This window comes from Vombatus ursinus, unplaced genomic scaffold (genome assembly GCF_900497805.2).
Source record: "Vombatus ursinus unplaced genomic scaffold, bare-nosed wombat genome assembly UNPS02015129.1, whole genome shotgun sequence".
NCBI classification, from domain to species: domain Eukaryota; kingdom Metazoa; phylum Chordata; class Mammalia; order Diprotodontia; family Vombatidae; genus Vombatus; species Vombatus ursinus.
Genome location: NW_020954907.1, coordinates 4,647,190 through 4,664,573, shown reverse-complemented (window position 1 = coordinate 4,664,573; position 17,384 = coordinate 4,647,190). Strand labels below are relative to the sequence as shown.

At 50.2% G+C, this 17,384-nt stretch overlaps 1 protein-coding gene across 1 annotated transcript in view; it reads left to right on the top strand.

Annotated features, from left to right (window-relative positions):
• The first annotated feature begins 4,858 nt into the window (after window positions 1-4,858).
• GRID1 (glutamate ionotropic receptor delta type subunit 1) overlaps window positions 4,859-17,384 on the top strand; it is a 1,063,263-nt gene continuing 1,050,737 nt past the window's right edge. The window contains exons 1-2 of the mRNA XM_027846365.1: window positions 4,859-4,937; window positions 8,509-8,664. Coding sequence (XP_027702166.1) covers window positions 4,859-4,937; window positions 8,509-8,664 — 235 coding nt within the window. The remainder of the gene's footprint in view (window positions 4,938-8,508; window positions 8,665-17,384) is intronic.

Below are 17,384 nucleotides of genomic sequence, written 5' to 3'. Positions count from 1 at the left end.
AGGTCCTCTGGTAGCAAAGTTGTGAATGCCGTGGTATGTATGGCTCACTACCACTGTATTCTATTCTTACTCTTTTTAAAGAAACTATGTATTTCTGAGTGTCCCCTGGGTTTATGGAGGAACATTCTACTACTACAACTTAGTAAATGCCTTTCAGGAAGGGGGAGAGGAACATACATTTAGTAGGCACCTGCTATGTGCCAGGCATTCTGTTAAGTGCTGTACAAATATTATCTCATTTGATCCTCACAACAACTCTGTGAGGTAGGTGCTATTATTATAACCATTTTACTCTTGAGAAACTGAAGCAGGTGGCAGTTAAGTGACTTGCCCAGGGTCTACTTGCCCACTTATAGTAACTATCTGGGGCTGGATCTGAACTCAGGTTTTACTAGCATTACCTTTGCTAACAGCCAATTGTGTCAATTGGCTGATTGTTAACGGCAAGCACACTAGTGGGGGCTCATGAGCTATAGTTTTAAAAGGCTGGCCTTATATTGACCCAACCCACAATTACATATGTGAATTGGAAAAGTAGCCCAGAGGAGGTGCTACATTTGCACATATGTCACAGAATTGTGGTAAGAACACTTCGTAAACCTGAAAGCAGTTTAGAAATAAGAAATATTGGTCATTAGGGAAGCCAGGAGAGGACCATCTGCAGGGCAAACAATGCTGTGATGTCACTGGGTATAGTAACTTTCTGTTTCCCTAAAACCAAAGCGGGACCATGTGCTCCACAGGCCTATCCCAGGTGGACTGTACTCATTGCCTCCCAATGGAATGCTGTTCAATCAGCATTTACATCATAGCAACAAAAGTCTCAGTAAGCTGATTGTGAAAATATACTGAGCTACTATATTCTGAACAGATGAACAGAAAATGGAAATTGAGGAACACTAAGACCTAAAAGCTGAGTGAGTCAAGAGGCTTTATGTTTCAGGGCAGTTTATAGGATCTAGTCCAACCCCCTAATTTTACAGATGAGGATACTGAGGCTCAGAAAAGCTAAAGTGACTTTCTGAGGTCACACAGTAAGTGATAGAACTGGGATGTGAATCCAGGTCATCTAACATAAAATCCACTGTACTTTTTCTATGGTACCACAATGATTCCAGTTTGATTTATAAAAGGAAACTATTTAAGATGAGTGGGAAAGTGAATATTTACACACAGCCTAGCCATTTTATTCATTCAAATACACATTTACTGAATCCCACAAGACCCTCTGCTGAGCTTCAAGTGCCTTCTGTGTTAAGTATATGGGGGATAGAGAAATGGGTAAGACTTGACCCTTGACCTGAAGGAAGTTAGAATGTTTTAGGAGTGAATGTGCATAGAAATAAGTGCTATGCAATGCAAAATGTATCAAGAGTCACAAGTGGGAGCTCAAGGGAAGGAGAGCTCACATCAGACTCAGGGTAATCAGGAAAGATTTCATGGAAATGGACCTCAAATGATGGGAAGGGTTTGGACAAAGCAGAAAGAGGAGCAGAGGGAAGGTGTTCCAGGCAGAAGATAAACAGTTAAAGAAGAATAGATCCCAGGGTTCCTGAAATATCTTCTGCAGGCAGACAAGGTTCACTTTAAGGTACATTGCACAGTGCTGTGTTTGAAGGTGGAGGACTTAGTTTTGAGCCTCAACTCTGCCTTCTAACTATCTTTATAACTTTGGACAAGCCATTTCATTTCTCCAAACCTCATTTTCCTTATCTGTAAAAGGAGGGTCTTGGGTTAGATGACCTCTAAGTTTCCTTCAAGCTCTAAATCTATGATCTTAGCATTATACCCAGGGCAAGGAAGGGTGCAAGGGTCTCAGGCAATCTTGACCACGTCTCTCTGTACTTCCCCTCTTCCTTACCCATCCGTGAGTCAGTCTCTGCCTTACCTAAGGCAGTACAGTTAATGGGTGAGGGGGCATGTTAGCCAAACAGTCTGATGCTATTTCTTCATGGTTTTCTAGGCCCCTCCAACACAGAGCATTTAAGATGTTCAAAGCTGTCAGTTGCTGGCCACCACCCTTCTTTCCTAGCCCTGGACATCAACATCCCTGATGTTCTCTTCCCCCCATCAAGACCTACAGCATCTGCTAGTCACAGCCTCTATGACCCTGGGCCAAACATTTAACTTTGGGCTCAGTGGAAGAATGCACCGCAGTGACCTTCCTTTTCCAAAAGTCAGCTTAGGGGCGGTTGACTTGGAATGAATATAAACGAGGATTAATTTTTACCTGATCAAGTAGGCCAATAATGGACGTTTCTATTGATCTTCCTCCCTGAAGCCAATTATGCAGATGAGATGTTCTGATTATGCACAAGAAATACTGCAGGTAGTGTATTACTTCTCCTATCGATTCCCAGAAAGTCCACGTGGGAAGAGCAAAGAATAGTTGAGCTCAGTAATTTATTGGATGAGAGGGCCCCTGTCTCGGGAAGGCAGGGCTCCTCCTCCTTCCCGCCCCGCTTCTTCCCCTTTCCGTGGGGAAGCGTTTACCCCGCCTGGCTCCTAGGAGCCAGCGTGGCTGCCCACTCACCTGGCTGCCGTCCTCTCGTTTCTTTCTCTTCCTGATGTTCCCACTTCCCACCCCCTCCCCACCCCAGGCCCATCAGCTTGTCTCTGGTCATATCTGGCTCTGGACTGGTTTGTGTTGGGTCAGACTCAGTGTCTGGACTGGGTCAGGGGTGGGAAGGGTCAAGAGCATGTGGGATGGACCAGCTCCTCTGCTGGCCGTGGTGCCAACTTTCCTTCCTCTCCAGGGAATGGAGAGAAAAAGCTACTCAGCCCGGAGACAGCGAAAGAGAGGAGGGCAGGAAGGGCACTGAGATTCCAACAGGGGTTAAGTGGGTACGAAGTATGAACAGAGGGGCAGCGGATCCGAAATCTTCCCCGGCAGAAGTGGGTCGGGGGACTTAGAGGCCGGCCGAGGAGCTCTCTCCCGGAGTCCAAAGCCAGACCCAGCACATCACTGGGCGGATATTTCGCTAAATGAGTCCATTCTTTGGCCCCTGCGCTGGTTCACAATCGAGGGAACAGTCCCACTCTCAGCTCCTCTCCCTGGCAAGCAGGGGTTTTAATTACGTCTCAGGCTCCTTGAATGAGAGTGTTTTCTCCGGCTCCCGGGCATCTTTAAACGCTCCTCACGTCTGGATGCCTGCAATCAGTGATGCGTTTGTTTTAGGGGATGAATTAGGCTTCTGAGCCCGAGCTGCCCGATTTATGAATTAGATTTCATTGAAGGCTAAGGTGGTGGTGGTGGTTGGGGGCAGGGATGTCGGAGATGGAGAGGGAGGGAAGCTTAAAAAAAAAAAAAACAACAACCCAGCTTTGACGCCCCCAGCGCTTGGGGATCCACTTTGCCTCCGCTTCTGAGCGTGGGAGGCGTCTGAGTAGGCAGAGAAAGCCAGAGAAGGCTGGGCTGGGTCTATCTTCCTTCTTCGGGAGCGTCCTGTGCTCCAAGCCAGCCCTTGTCCTTGGCTTTGCCCTGAGTCTTCCCCTGCCTCAGACTCTTGCCCACCTTGATGACTTGTCTTCCTTGTCTGGTCACACTTTGGCCGGTCCTAGTCTTCACCCCATCTCTTAGTCTGTCTACAAGCATTCCCTAAGCACTCACCACTACATCCCCTTCTCTCTCCCTTGCCGGTCCACGCTCACTTCCTGCTCCAGCCCTTGCCCCATCTCTCACTCTGTCCATCCCCTGCCCTGAACCCTTGCTCTGCCCCAGGCTTTACCTGTCCACTCACCAAACATCTCCCCGCCGCCCAGTCTCTACCTCTGTCCCTACGCCTATTCTTTCCCCATTCCCTGTCCATCTCTTCGCTGCTCCTACCCAAGCCCTCGCCTCGGTGTCTCCCCTATTCTTTGCCCTTGTCTTTCTCTGGTACCACTGCCTGTCCCTCCCGACTTTGCAGCCCCTTCTCTCTGGCCTCATGTTTACTCCCCGAGGGGCACTCAGTCCCTGAACCTGGGACTATAACTAGTCTGGGGCGGGGGGGGGGGGCGTCCTCTGCTTCTCTCTGGAGGGAGAGGAGGCTCTGGGGGGCTGCTCCACGCCCTCCCACCGCCCTGACCAAGGTGGGGGGGGGAGTCGAAGGTTCAGCCTCATTTCTGCTGCCCTTCCACTTACTTTCTGCCTCCTTCCGGCGGGTGTCTCTAAACTTCGTCTTGGGGTGTCAGTCTTCTTGTGCCCACCCTTCAGCTCGCCTCCCCTCTCCTGGGTTGCACAGTTCCCCAATTCCCCAGGGCTCCCCCTCTGCTCCCCCGGGCGCCCGGCAGCCCCGACCCGGGAGAGAGCGAGCTCGAGGCTCGGGCCGCCTCTATTGAGTGGCGAGGCTCTGCAATCACGTGGCCCGGGGGGTGGGGGGGAGGCTGGCGGGCGGGGAGGGAGGGGAGGGGATGGGAAAGAGGGGGAGGGGGACGTCCTCCGCAGTTCGCTGTTCGCTGGGGCTCTCAGACACACACCGAGAGCCGAGGAGCCGCCGCAGCCGCCGCCACCGCCGGGAGCCTACCGGGCCCGCCTGCCTTCCTCTGCCTGCCGCTGTCGCCACCTCCTTCTGCCCCGGGAGCCACCCCCCCTCCCCCTCCTACCGGCCCCTCTCCAGTGCCCGGCTCTCCGGCGTTCATCTCCCCGGCTCCGGGGCGCTAGGCTCTGCCGCGCTGCCTCGGGCTCTCGGACCCCTGGCTCGGGGTTGCTGGCCGGGCTGAGCGGGCTGAGCGGGCGGGCTCCCGGGGTTCTCCGGGCGCCTCCTCCCCCAGTCCCTTCCCGGCCCTCCCCGGCTCCCCTCCTTCCCGATCGGCCCCCTCCCCCCAACCCTGGGTCTCGCCCCGAGCCCGGGCTGATGTGCACCACGCGAGGGGGGACATGGAAGTGTTGACGCTGTGGCTTCTCCCCTGGATATTTCAGTGCGTTTCGGTGCGGGCGGACTCCATCATCCACATCGGTAAGAGAGAGCGAGCGCCGGGGAAGAGGAGGAGAAGAGGAAGGCGGGCAGGCAGGGAGGCAGACGGACGGCCAGCCAGGCAGGCAGGCAGGAGGCAGCCGGCCGGGAGGGTGGGCGCAGGGACGGACAGATGGACGCCCTGAGGGGGCCCGGCTGCTGGTAGAACCCGCCCCCCTCCCCCACGGCGGTGAGGGAGGGGTGGGGGGCGGGGGAGATGAAGAGGGGCAAAGGTTGGGGAGGGGGAAGTGGGGGCGAACCCAACTATCTGGAGCCGAAAGATCCGTGCTGCCAGGGCTCTCGGAAGCCGAGTAGCCTCGCGAAGTTGGCAGCGAGCAGTGCCCAGCAACCGGAGGTCTCCGGCTTCCTTCCGCCCTCCGGTCCAGTGGCTGCGGGGCGAAGATGCCCGCTTGAACGCACTCTCCTGGGCGCCGCGCCCCGGGTAGCCACAGGCGCCTCCTAGGGCAGCAGCTCCTGTGGCCCTGGGGGCCGGGGCTAGGGGGTATAGCCAAGCTCGTTTGCTAGCACCCTCCTTTCCCAACCCTCTGCCAAAGGCTCATGCTACGGAGACTGGGGGAGGGGGACCACAGGAGACGCCCCCATCCCCTTACAATCCCTCCCTCCTCAAGAGTAGGAGTGAAGCAGAGACAGGTGGTGACCAAGTTGTCTGGAAAGGATTGGGGAAGCTGGGTCCGGAGCTCCTGGCTTGTGTGTGCGTGTGTCTGTCTGTCGGTGTGTGTGTGTGTGTGTGTGTGTGTGTGTGTCAATGGGTGTTGTCAGTGTGTGTCAGCGTATGCCCGTCGCTGGATTGTGTGTGTGTGTGTGTGTGTGTGTGTGTGTATGTGTGTGCAGCTGTGGCGACTGCGACCGGAGCCCATTGACCGCTCTCAATTTTCCCAGGGTCTGAGTCGTGGGCTTTCCGGGGAGGTGGGAGAGGAGGAGAAGAAGGGAGGGAAGGAGCGTGGGTGGATGAGTGGGGGCGGGGGAGAGAGTAGGAGAGGTGTATGTGTGGGGGGGTTGAGCCTGGGAGTGAGGAAGGAGGGAAAAGAGGAGAGCGAGAAAAGGAGGGAGACAGGGAGATTGGAGAGATGAGGGAGAGAGGGAAGGGCGGGAGCATGGCGGGGGGGGGGGGGGGGGGGGAAAAGGGGGGAATGGTTGAGAACCGGGGAAATGAAACCTAGGAAGAAGGTCGACTTAATGAGAAGTTGGGTGTGCTGAGAGGTGTAGGATGGGGAATGTAGGTGGAGGTGACTGTAGAGGCACAAGGACCCGTCTGGGAGGTACTCCGCAGTCCCCTCCGGGAAGTTGGGAAAGACCCGAGAGAAGAGAAAATACGCCTGGGAAGTTGGGGTGTGTGTACGGGGTGGTAGTGGCTGTGGCGATGAGCCGTAGCTCCTCGTAAGCCAGTTCGACACCTCTCTTTTTTGGGGGTGTGTGTGAAACAGCAGAGCATCCAAGAACCATCCTGGATCCTCCCCCACCCACAACTGGTATACGGGAGATCAGGGCCTGGAGGGTTGTAGGAGAGATCTCAGAACAGAAATCCAGGCTAGAGCAGATCTCCGTCCACCCCCCCCCCCCCCCCCCCCGCTTCCCCTCTGTCTCTCCATCTTAATTGCCTCCTGAAAAAGGCCAACCCCTACCCCTTTTTACAACCCACTCTTATCCTGCAATACAGGACAGATGGAGGAGGGGAGGGGGAGAGGACTTCCCTTCTCTGTAAAGCCTAGGAGGGAGGCGACAGAAGAAACTTTAGTCCTCTTTCTCCCCCCCCCCCCCCCCAATCTCTTAGCGGGAGAAGTGGAGAGCGGCCCAGCCTGGTCAGCATTGCGGCTCTTAGGAAGGCAAGCAGAGAAACCCCGGTGTGCTCCAGCTTCCCCACAGAGCTCTCTCTATATAGCGTGGGAGAAGGCTGTGACGGTAGGGGAGTAGGTTGGAGTCCTCACCCTAGAGCCACCGTGGGGGTTTCAGTGGCCCTTGAGTTGGCTTTGAGATGGAGCCCTAAAGCGTTGTTTGACTTCCCCAGCCCCAGGGAGTCGGAGGAAGCTGGCCTTCCCTGGGGCCCAATGCCAGGGCGTCCAGCACTCTGGGAGCCTGGAGTGAGCTTTCCTTCTTGTCTTTCTCAGTTGGGGTACTTCTCGGTTCGCCTTCCCTTAGGAGTTGTCCGTGGTACTGGATTCTACCTGAGAGCTATTACTCTAAAGCAGGAAACCCACCCCAAAACAGCGATTGGAGCAGAGACAAAACCAGCCAGACACTCCTGGGCAGAGAGGATGAGACTGAGATGCCGAGCTAGGGCACTAGAGAGCCAGAGAGTACCTCTCTGTGGCCCGAGGCCGAGCCAACCCGGCTGCGGGTGAATAAGCAGTTCTCTGGTTGGAAGCTCTGGAGGTGGGAGGAGGGCAGAGCCATCTTGATCTTGCCTGCACCGCTGTCCTGCCCGGATTTGTAGTGGGATCTTATTCACAGGCTCCACAACCGACTGGGATCATGTAAAGCCTGGTGCCAGATGCTTTCTCTATCAGCGTATCAACAAGCTTCCCAAACACCTAGAACTAGCTGGACTCATCTGCTCCACTAGGGGAGGATGGCTGCAGGAAAAGCCAGTTTCTGTGTGCTGGGGAGAAAGGGGTTAACAACACCTTAGCCCTAAGTTCTGCCCCACCCCCTACTTCCTCTTCTTTCTGTGCTACTCTATGGCATAGAGGCAAACCTGGGGGCATTTCTGAATCTGAGAAGTGGGCCCAGAAAGGGAGAAGTCTTCTGCAACTGCAGAACCTTTGGTCCACTCTTAGACATAGGAACTTGGCTCTGTGCACAGTGTCCATGTCCAATTGGTGTGTATGTAACATACACCTGTCCCACTGTAATCTGTCTTTTAGGATACTTGCAAGGCATGTCTATCGTATGTAAAATGGAGGTGAGGGATGAGCCTGGGATGTGGCTGTGTAACAAGTGTGTGATACTCAGAGCCTGGGCAAGATGCGTGCATCCCTGGCAAGCTTTAAACATTATGTTCCCCCCCTCCCCCAGAAAGCTTTGAGATTTCACTAGTACACATGGGACTTGATCTATCACAAAATAAATATTTTCCTGTTATAGACTGACAATTTTTGGTACTCAAAAAGTGTTCATCTCCTTGTGTTAGGAGTGTCTCCCATCCCCTTGTTTTGCCCTAGGTAGCTGGCTTCCTTTTTCACCCTTGGTATTTCTTCTGTTACCCACATATTGTTTCTCTCTGTTCATCAAGTCCTGCCTTCCTGGAAGGACAGATCCAAGTCTCAAATAATTGAGTTGAGGCCTAGGGAACTGCTACACCAGCGGCAACAACAACCATGTAGTTAAAATTTCAACCCCCATAACATAGTAACACGCCTGGTAAAATTCACGCTAATGATCTGTTCTCTCTTTACCAAGCTAGCTGCCTCCAACTGTCTGCAGGGAAATGGATCTAGGGCAGCCAATGAGTTGGGGTCACTCTACAAGGAGAGTGTATTCCCTGGCCTTTGATCTTTTAGTTTCCTGAGGCCTCCTGACCCCTTGTCCCTCCCTTTTTTATCCCATTCCTTTCCAGGTGCCATATTTGAGGAGAATGCAGCTAAGGACGATGAGGTTTTCCAACTGGCTGTGTCAGACCTCAGCCTCAATGATGACATTCTGCAGAGTGAGAAGATCACCTATTCCATCAAGTTCATAGAAGCCAATAACCCCTTCCAGGCAGTGCAGGAAGGTAAGTGATGGAAGGTGCAGTCCCCAGAGCTGCTGTGTTCAATGATGGGCCAAGTGAGGGCTCCTGATCAGAGTGATGAGCAGATGTGGAGTTGGTGACCTTCCCACTGCCTGGTCAGTGACTGTTCTGGCTTAGATTGTTTTGATCATTTGACTTCTGTCTCCTCTCTGAGCCCTCTTCCACGTTTTCCGACTTTTCCTCCCTCCCTTCCCTCCCCCAGGCAGGCTAGGTCTCCTGTTTAATACTTGAGAGTAGGAGTCAGTGTTTGGCAAAGGGTATGGGTACTGTTTCTGTGTAGTTAGTATGTAATGTGTATGTTTATGGGTGTATACAGGTGTACATAGACACCTGCATACAGTGTGTATGTACAGGTGTCTATGTATTGTGAGTAGTGTTTTTCCTCTATGCCTTGTAACGTGTCTCTGTGTCTCAATGTGTAATTTACTCGTGTTTCCATGTCATTGTATGCCTTTATGAGTGTAGTGCATGGCTCCATGTTACTTGTCTGCAGATGTACGTCTGTGTCTGCATCTGTTTATATGACTATAACATTCCTCTGTCTTTCTGTGTCATTTGTGTGCATGCCTGTAGGGTGTTGGTTTCTCTGTGTGTATAGCCTATCTGACTGTAGTGTGTAGCATGCCTCCATGTGCCACTAAGTCTTTATGAGTGTATGTGTGAGTGTGTGAGTGTGTGTGTGTGTGTGTGTGCTTGTGAATGTCGACGCCTCTATCCACCTGTGCCCCTGGTTGTAAACTGCGGCCAGCAGCCGGTTCTCCCGCTCAAACCCTGGACCCAGCCCAGCCTGGGGCTCTATCTGGCTCTCCATCTCTCGGCTGCTGCTGAGCCAAGCCGAGCCGCCAGCTTGGTGGGCTCAAGGCCGGAGGTGGGCGCTGTTTTACAAGGAAAGGAGCCGCAGTTGAATATTTGCCTTTACTGCCGGTGCGGCCGCCACTGCCTCGGCTACGAAGGGAGGGTGCCCCGACCAGGCAGGAGAGGAGCCCCAAAGCCCATGCTTGGAGCCTGCGACAAGTATCTGCACAGTCTGGCTAAGCTTGGGGCAGAGTCAGAGCAGTGGGGTGTGCGGCGGAAACATAGGGGTGGCCACGGGCTCGGTTGATGCGTGGGGACCGACTGCCTTCTCCCGTCGAGGATCTGGGCCAACACCCCGATGTTCCTGGACTGGGGCTTCCAGGACGACAATCTGTGCAGAGGGTAGGGGTAGGGGTGGGGGTTCAACTCCAGGTGCTGATTGGGAGGGACTGGAGAGTGGGCAACAGGTATGTGAGGGGAGCCTTTCTCTTGAGTACAGGCAGCTTCAAGGTCACAGCGTCTTCGGTTAAGAGCCGGCATTTGTAAAATCCAGAGGGCCAGCCACGGGTCATCTGTCAGCACCGCCCCTGCCCCCCCCCCCCCGTCTCAAACCATAAAACTTCCTTTATGGACACAATATGTTACAGTGAAAAAAGACCTGGATTTGCAGTTGGAGGACCTGGATCTGTCCCTTAACCTGTGTGAGCTTGATAAATCACTTAACCTCTCTGTGACTCAGTCCTCTTAACCAATAAAATGAGAAGGTTAAATTAAATGACCCGGAAGTTCCTTCTAGTTCTAATTCTATGATTTTTTTCCATTCACATTGCCTTGCCTCATGACGCATTTGAACTTTGCCTCTTCCTTTGTGGTGGTATTATGTTTTGAGGGTAAGGAAGGATGCCTCACCTTTTACATGCTGAGAATTAGGGCTGTCTGGGCAGCAGAGGTAGGGGACAGGGTATTTAGCCCCGGTGCTGGTCAGGTTTGAGAGTTGGAAGAGCCCCTGGGAGGCAGGTAGAGTACCTGAGGACACCCTCCCTAGATCACATAGCCTTGGGTTGGAGGAACAACCTCAGGCAGTGAGCTCAGTAGAGAGATGAAGGAGGGCTGTTCTGAGCCTGGTGGAGGCTTTGGAAGGTGATGAAGATCTGCAGTATTTTTATACCAGCCTAATGATGAATGTTGGGATGAGGAGAAGAGAGTGGAAGGCTTTGGGGGCCAAAGATGCTCGGCTTTCCAGATGATTGCACAAAGATTTGGGCTTAAGTGGGATTTGGGAGTAAAGATCTGTTTGAAGGCTGTACAGAGTGGATAAGGTGTGATAGGTGACTGTGCAGGTCAGGTGGCCTAGAGGGAGTGTGGCTGGGTTTTTCCTAGGGACTAGAGACTTGGTAGATCCTGTTTATTAGTTCACACATGACTCCAAGAAACACTTGCCAAGCCTGAAAATAATTTGACAAACACATTTGTTGCATTTTGAGTTTTCACTGAAATTAACAAAACAAACCACACATGCCTTCTCCTGGAGAGTATTTCCAGTCTGATTTCCCCGTGGTCCAAGTGCCTGTGTCAGCTTGATGAGGCTAAGGGCCTTGGATGAGAGAAGGGGTAGTATATCAAACCCTGATGAGCTGGGGCTCAGTTTCCTCATTTGGTAAATGAGGGAGCTGGACCAGAACTTTTCCAGTGCTTGTTCTACACAGGTCTTCTGGGCAGTTTCCCCAGGAATCCTAAAGGTGGGGGGCTGGCCCAGGAACAACAGAAGTGAAGTGGACCTTGCCTTCACTTTGGGTTATCAGGAGTTGGGTTCAGCCATAAGACTGTTTAGTTAGTGGTTAATATTTCCTGTGGCAAATGGCCAGAGAATCTGAGCCAAAGCTTTCCAGTGGGGCTTGATTTTGTCCCCCTCCCTCATCCTCTAGGAGGAGGAAGCATTGCTAAGCTTACCATCACTTTCTTGACACTGTGAGTGTCTTCTCTCTTGCTTCCCTCACTTCCCAACTTTACTTTCCCGGATGTTTTCTCCCCCTGGAAATTAGCCTTTTTGTCTGCTAAAGGGGGAGACCCATGGGGAAATAGCGGAAAGAATTATTAGATATGATGATGATGATGATGTTAGATTTAGATTAGAAGGCAGAGGACATAGGTTAAATTCCTCTCTGCTACTTCCTACCTGTGTGACTGGGCAAGTCATTGACTTTTTGGACTTGTTTCCTTATCTGTAAGATATAAGCATTGGACTAAGTGATGCCCAAGGCTTTTCCAGTTCTAAATCCCATGGTCCTGTTACTTCTCCATGGACTTTAAATGGGCATTAGGTAGGGAACTCCCTGAGACCTTCCTGGGAAGGGAGCATGGGATCATAACATCACAGATCTTGAGTGGAAGGGACCTCAGAGGTAAGGGAGTCCAACCCTCTCATTTTTTTTTCTGGTGAGGCAATTGGGGTTAAGTGACTTGCCCAGGGTCACACAGCTAGTGAGTGTTATATGTCTGAGGCCAGATTTGAACTCAGGTCCTCCTGACTCCAGGGCCAGTGCTCTATCCACTGTGCCGCCTAGCTTCCCCGCCCAACCCCCTCATTTTACAGAGGAAGAATCAGGCCTGGAGTAGTTTAGTCAATAATTCAGAGTCTAGGTACTTGGTTTCATTTAGGACAGAGGTTCTTTATTTGGGGTCTTTGGATCCCCAAAGGGGTCTATGAATATATTTCAGGGGGTCTGGGAATTTGGATGGGAAAATTTATATATTTATTTCAAATGTTATTGATTTCCTCTGTAATCCTATGTAGGTTATGTTATGCATTTACAAACATTATTTTGAGAAGGGATCCATGGGCTCCACCAGACTTCCAAACACAAAAAGATTAAGAAGTTCTTTTTTAGGGTATAAAAACACAAGCTATAAATAACTTAGTCCACCTACCTCATCACCCCTTTTAAATTAACTCATTATTACTTGCAAGGAGGATTCTGTGGGACTTCTGTAGTGGGTTCTTGGATATAGTGGGTTGTTCCTTTCCCAGGAAATAAAGTGTTTCTTCCCCGTCCTCCTTCTCTCAAGGATTATACATGGTCATGAGACCATATATTTAGAGTCAGGGAGGAATCTTTGAGTTCATTTAGTCCAACCTCTTCATTTTATAGATGAAGAAACTGAGGCCCAAGGAAGTTAAGTGACTGGTCCAAAGTCACATTGCTTAGTAAGCACTAGAGATGATCTCAGGTTCTCTGACTTCAGCTGATGCTCAGTTGTTTTTCAGTCATGTCTGACTCACCATGACCCTGTTGGGGTTTTTTTTGCCAGAGATACTGGAATGGTTTGCCATTTCCTTCTCCAGCTCATTTGACAGATGAGGAAACTGAGGCAAATAGGGTGAAGTGACTTGCCCAGGCTCACACAGATGTCTGAAGCTGGATTTGAACACAGAAAGATGAGTGTTCCTGACTCTAGGCCCAGTATTCTATCCACTGTGCCACCTAACTGTCCTCTGATTCCTGTATCAGTGAACCAAACTGCCTCCTGCATGGTGATAAATGGTCCAGTGTTATTATATTAGGGGGGGAAGGCCTATGGTTAGAACAGTGAGCACCAGAATAATAATAATAGCTTGCATTTACACTGCGGTTTCCATATGCTATCTCATTTGATCCTCATAACTTTGGGAGTGATCCCCATTTTACAGATGAAGAAACTGAGGCAAAGAGAGGTTAAATGCCTTTCCCAGGGTCATGTAGCTAGGAAGCATCTGAGGCAGGGTTTGAACTTTGATCTTCCTGACTCCAAGTCTAGTATTCTATGAATACTTGGCGCCACCAAATTGCCCGTAAGGAGAAGAGAAGAGGTTTAGGAGGTTTGTGGACATTTCGCGTTGGGGGAAACGGCATCCAAAAATTAAAAGACACTTTGGAGATTGGTCACGATTGCCTGGGAAACTGGAGGACTGAGGTTATAGCTCAAGGGAATCTGGCCTCCCTTGAGGTCAACTGGTAGGTAGGATGACCGGAGAATGGAAGTTATTGGGATTCCATTGTTCTAACAAACTTACTTTGTCTGCGTTGCTATACCCTTCCTCTGATGAGAAACATTGAACGATGGGTGTTTCTTGAGATGGGTATTTGTTTCCTAGTGGTCAAAGACATAGCCTAAACACCCTGCTATTCTGTGAGGTGACATGGAAACCAGAAAAGGAAGCAGATGATGGGGCAAATTACCCACTCCCAGGGGTCTATCCTGGGCTTACTCCTGTCATTCTTCATACTTATTGTCCTCATGTAAAGAATTGGGAAAATGATTCTGGGGATTTATTGCCCTTCCCAGAATCCTGGGGTGATAGGCACCATCTAATCATCTTTCAGGGAGCTGATAATCTGCCTATTTGGGGTGTATCCTAGTGTCTAATGGCTAGATAAGAGGAACATTGATGAGGCATGTTTTACTATAGGCGTCCAAGGACTGTGGTGGCCTGTGGAACAGAGGGCTGCTTAAAATTCCTCTGTAGGCTGGCAAATTTTTATGTCCTTGTCAACCAGACTGGGAGAAATACACATTATCATCCCTTTTCTTCCAGGCCCCAGCTCCTGTAATGGCAGATAGGAATGGATGGGGATGGCCAGGCCTTGTGTAGGCTGATGAGGCTTTGCATCCAGATGATAGCCTATTACTTCCAGAGCCATTGAAAAGTCACTGGGAAGGCCTTCATTTAATCACAATGAGAAGGTTTTGAGGTTGGGAGGCAGTGGGGTGTTATGGAAGGAACACTGGGTCAGGAGGCAAAAGAATCTCAGATGGATAATATATCAGGTTGTCAGAGCTCGAAGGGACCCTGGAGATCCCATCCCAAGTCTCCTAACTGTTGTTTTACAGAAGAGGAAACTGCCCCGAGAGAAGTGATAGTTCCAAGGTCATAAATGTGGGCAGTGGCAGAATTGGGATGTGAACTCAATCTCCTGGCTAACAGGGGTGAGGAAAGGACACTGGATCCAGAGCCAGAAAAACTGAATTTGAATCCTGGTTTTGCTCTCTACCACCTGGGTGACCTTGGCAGAGTCATTCAACTTTATTGGTCTTGGTTTTCTCCTCTATAAAATGAGGGGGGTGGATGGCACCTCTCTGAAGTTCCCTCCTGTGCTAATTCTTTAGAGTTTCAGAGCAGAGGGGACTGTATCCTGTCATCTGTCTGCATGGTGTGAAACGCCCTAGCACCTGCGTTGTTCTCCGGAGCCTGGGGTTCAATTGAGAGCCTCTGCAGGCAGCACACAGCTTATTGTCCTAGGCCCTTGGGCAGGAAAAGAGGTTTGGAGTAAAAATCAACTTTGGCTAGTATGACTGCTAGAGATTAAGTTTGCCTTGCAGCAGGCATCATGCAGGCTACAATGCCAGTGTGTAGAAAGGTGTGGGCTCTAGGGACTTCCCTGGGAATGGTGGGCTGGGATCAGTGCTGGAATGGACCAGAAGGATTTGTTCTGGCAAGCTGGCTTTCACCAGAGGAGTATGGGGGTCAGAGTTTACATCTTAGTCTGAAGTAGGGGTGAGAGATGCATTTAGAATTCTGGTCCAGAAGGCAGCACAATGGAATGATGGGAAACATGATAGGATAAACTGGAGGGCTAGGTATCTTGGAGCATGGAGGACTCTGCACAGGGAAACTAGGAAAAAAACCTTAGCTAGCGACATGATGGGAAAAGTGGTGCTCTTGAGAGGTTGAAGCTGCTCTCGAGCTTCTTGGAGAAGACCTGTCCAACTCCTGGAGTCTTAGATCAGACTCAGTGTTGTGAACTCCATTCTCAGGGAATCTAGACCTGTAGGGGCTGAGTGTTTCATGCTCTTCTCCTTCAGCTTTTTCTACACTACTCTACAGAACTGCTAGGGTCCTTTCTAGGAGGCAGTCCTACTAGAATGTGTGGGTCAAGACAGGTGGACTGCCTGGGGGAGGTTATAGGCAGGAAGGATAACTCTCCCTTTGCATCTCTCAGCTCCCTGGTCAGTGGGGGTGGGGGGGTGGGAGTTGAGGAACATCTTGGAATGCTAGGTTGTAGCAAGGAAACAAACCTGGATCCAATCTACTGCTGGACACGGAGGGCAGGGGCTGCCTAGAGTTAAGGAACTCCATGCTTACCTGTCCTTCAGGGACAGACTCTTACCCGTTCTCGGAATAAAGGAATTTTAGAGCTTTAAGGGAACTAGAAGGCATCTAGTCCAACCCATAACTGATGACATCTTTAAAAAGTTGTTCTCTTGCCCGTGCTTGAACACTTCAGATGACGGGGAGCTTCTTACCTCACGAAACAGTTCCTTTTTGGACAATTCACATAGTTCCGTAGAATCCTCTTGGTAGGAAACACATGTGGGTTCTGCATCAAGGGGGAAAGGAATCATAGACTCACGTGCTCTCAGAGTAGGAAGTGACCTTTGGAGCATTAACTCTAACTCATAACAAGGAACCTGGGCTCTTTGAGATGATCAGAGGAATTCTGTATGGGGTATTCCTGCCCTTTTAGACTTCCACCTCTGAGCCAACATCAGTACACCACAGGAAGGTGATTTTCTTTTGGTTGAATAGCCCCAACTCCTCAAGGAAAACTGGATCTAAGAATGGGATAGACCCCCTGAGAGCCTTGCCCCTGCTTGGTAGGATAGGAGCTGGGCTAGGAAAGGAGGCTCAGGGTTGGTCCTAGCCCCAATCATTTTGAAGATAATGGCAAAAGAACCCTGATCTATGGAGTTGGTATCTGAAAAAGAATCCGGGCTTTCCTTAAGCCATGGCTCAGGAATGGATCCATGAAAGGGGGCATTGGCCAATCACATTTCTTGGTTCTGTCACATAACAGACTCTTGTAATAATTAATTTATTTTTAGTTTTCAACATTCACTTCCATAAGCTTTTGAGTTTTAAATTTTCTCCTCCTCCCTCCTTCCCTCCCTCCCCAAGAAGGCATGCAATCTGATATAGGCTCTACATATCCATTCCTATTAAACATATTTTCACATTAATTATGTTGTAGAGAAGAATTAGAACTAATAGGAGGAACCCCAAGAATGAAGAAACAAAATAAAACAGAAGAGAAAAAAAGAGCAAATAGTATGCTTCAATCTGCATTCCAACTCCATAGTTCTTTCTCTGGATGTGGATAGCATTTTCCCTCCTGAGTCTTTTGGAATTGTCTTAGATCCTCGCATTGCTGAGAAGGGCTAAGTCTGTCAAAGTTAGTCATCACACAATGCGGCTATTACTGTGTACAACGTTCTCCTGGTTCTGTTCACTTCACTCAGCAACAGTCCATACAAGTCTTTCCAGGTTTTTCTGAAGTCTGCCTGTTCTTCATTTCTTATAGCACAATAGTATACCATTATATTCACATAACACAACTTGTTTAACTATTCCCTAATTGATGGGCATCCCCTCAATTTCCAACACATAACAGACTCTTTTTTTTTTACGCAATTAGGGTTAAGTGACTTGCCCAGAGTCACACAGCTAATAAGTGTCAAGTGTCTAGTCTGAGGCCAGATTTGAACTCAGGTCCTCCTGACTTAAGGGCCGGTGCTCTATTCACTGCACCACCTAGCTGCCCCCCATAATAGACTCTTAATAAATTTTTTTTTGGATGAATGCACAGATGTGTCCTGGCTCTCCTACGGTTAGATTGGCCTAAGACAGAAGGAGGTTAGGCTCAGGCATTAAAAAAGGCCAGAGAGATGTTAGAATTATCTTCCATTTATGTCTCTTGCCACAATCTTCTTCCAAGACTTCTTGTAAAAGGAGGTTTTATCTGCCTTGGCATGAATCTCAGAGGTCCTGGATATCTCAAACAGCCCTAGTTCGCCTTAATAGCCCAATCCCATTCTGGATTACTTTTATGTAGCACCTTTGGGCATCCTCTTTCCTTTTCCTCCCTCCCCTC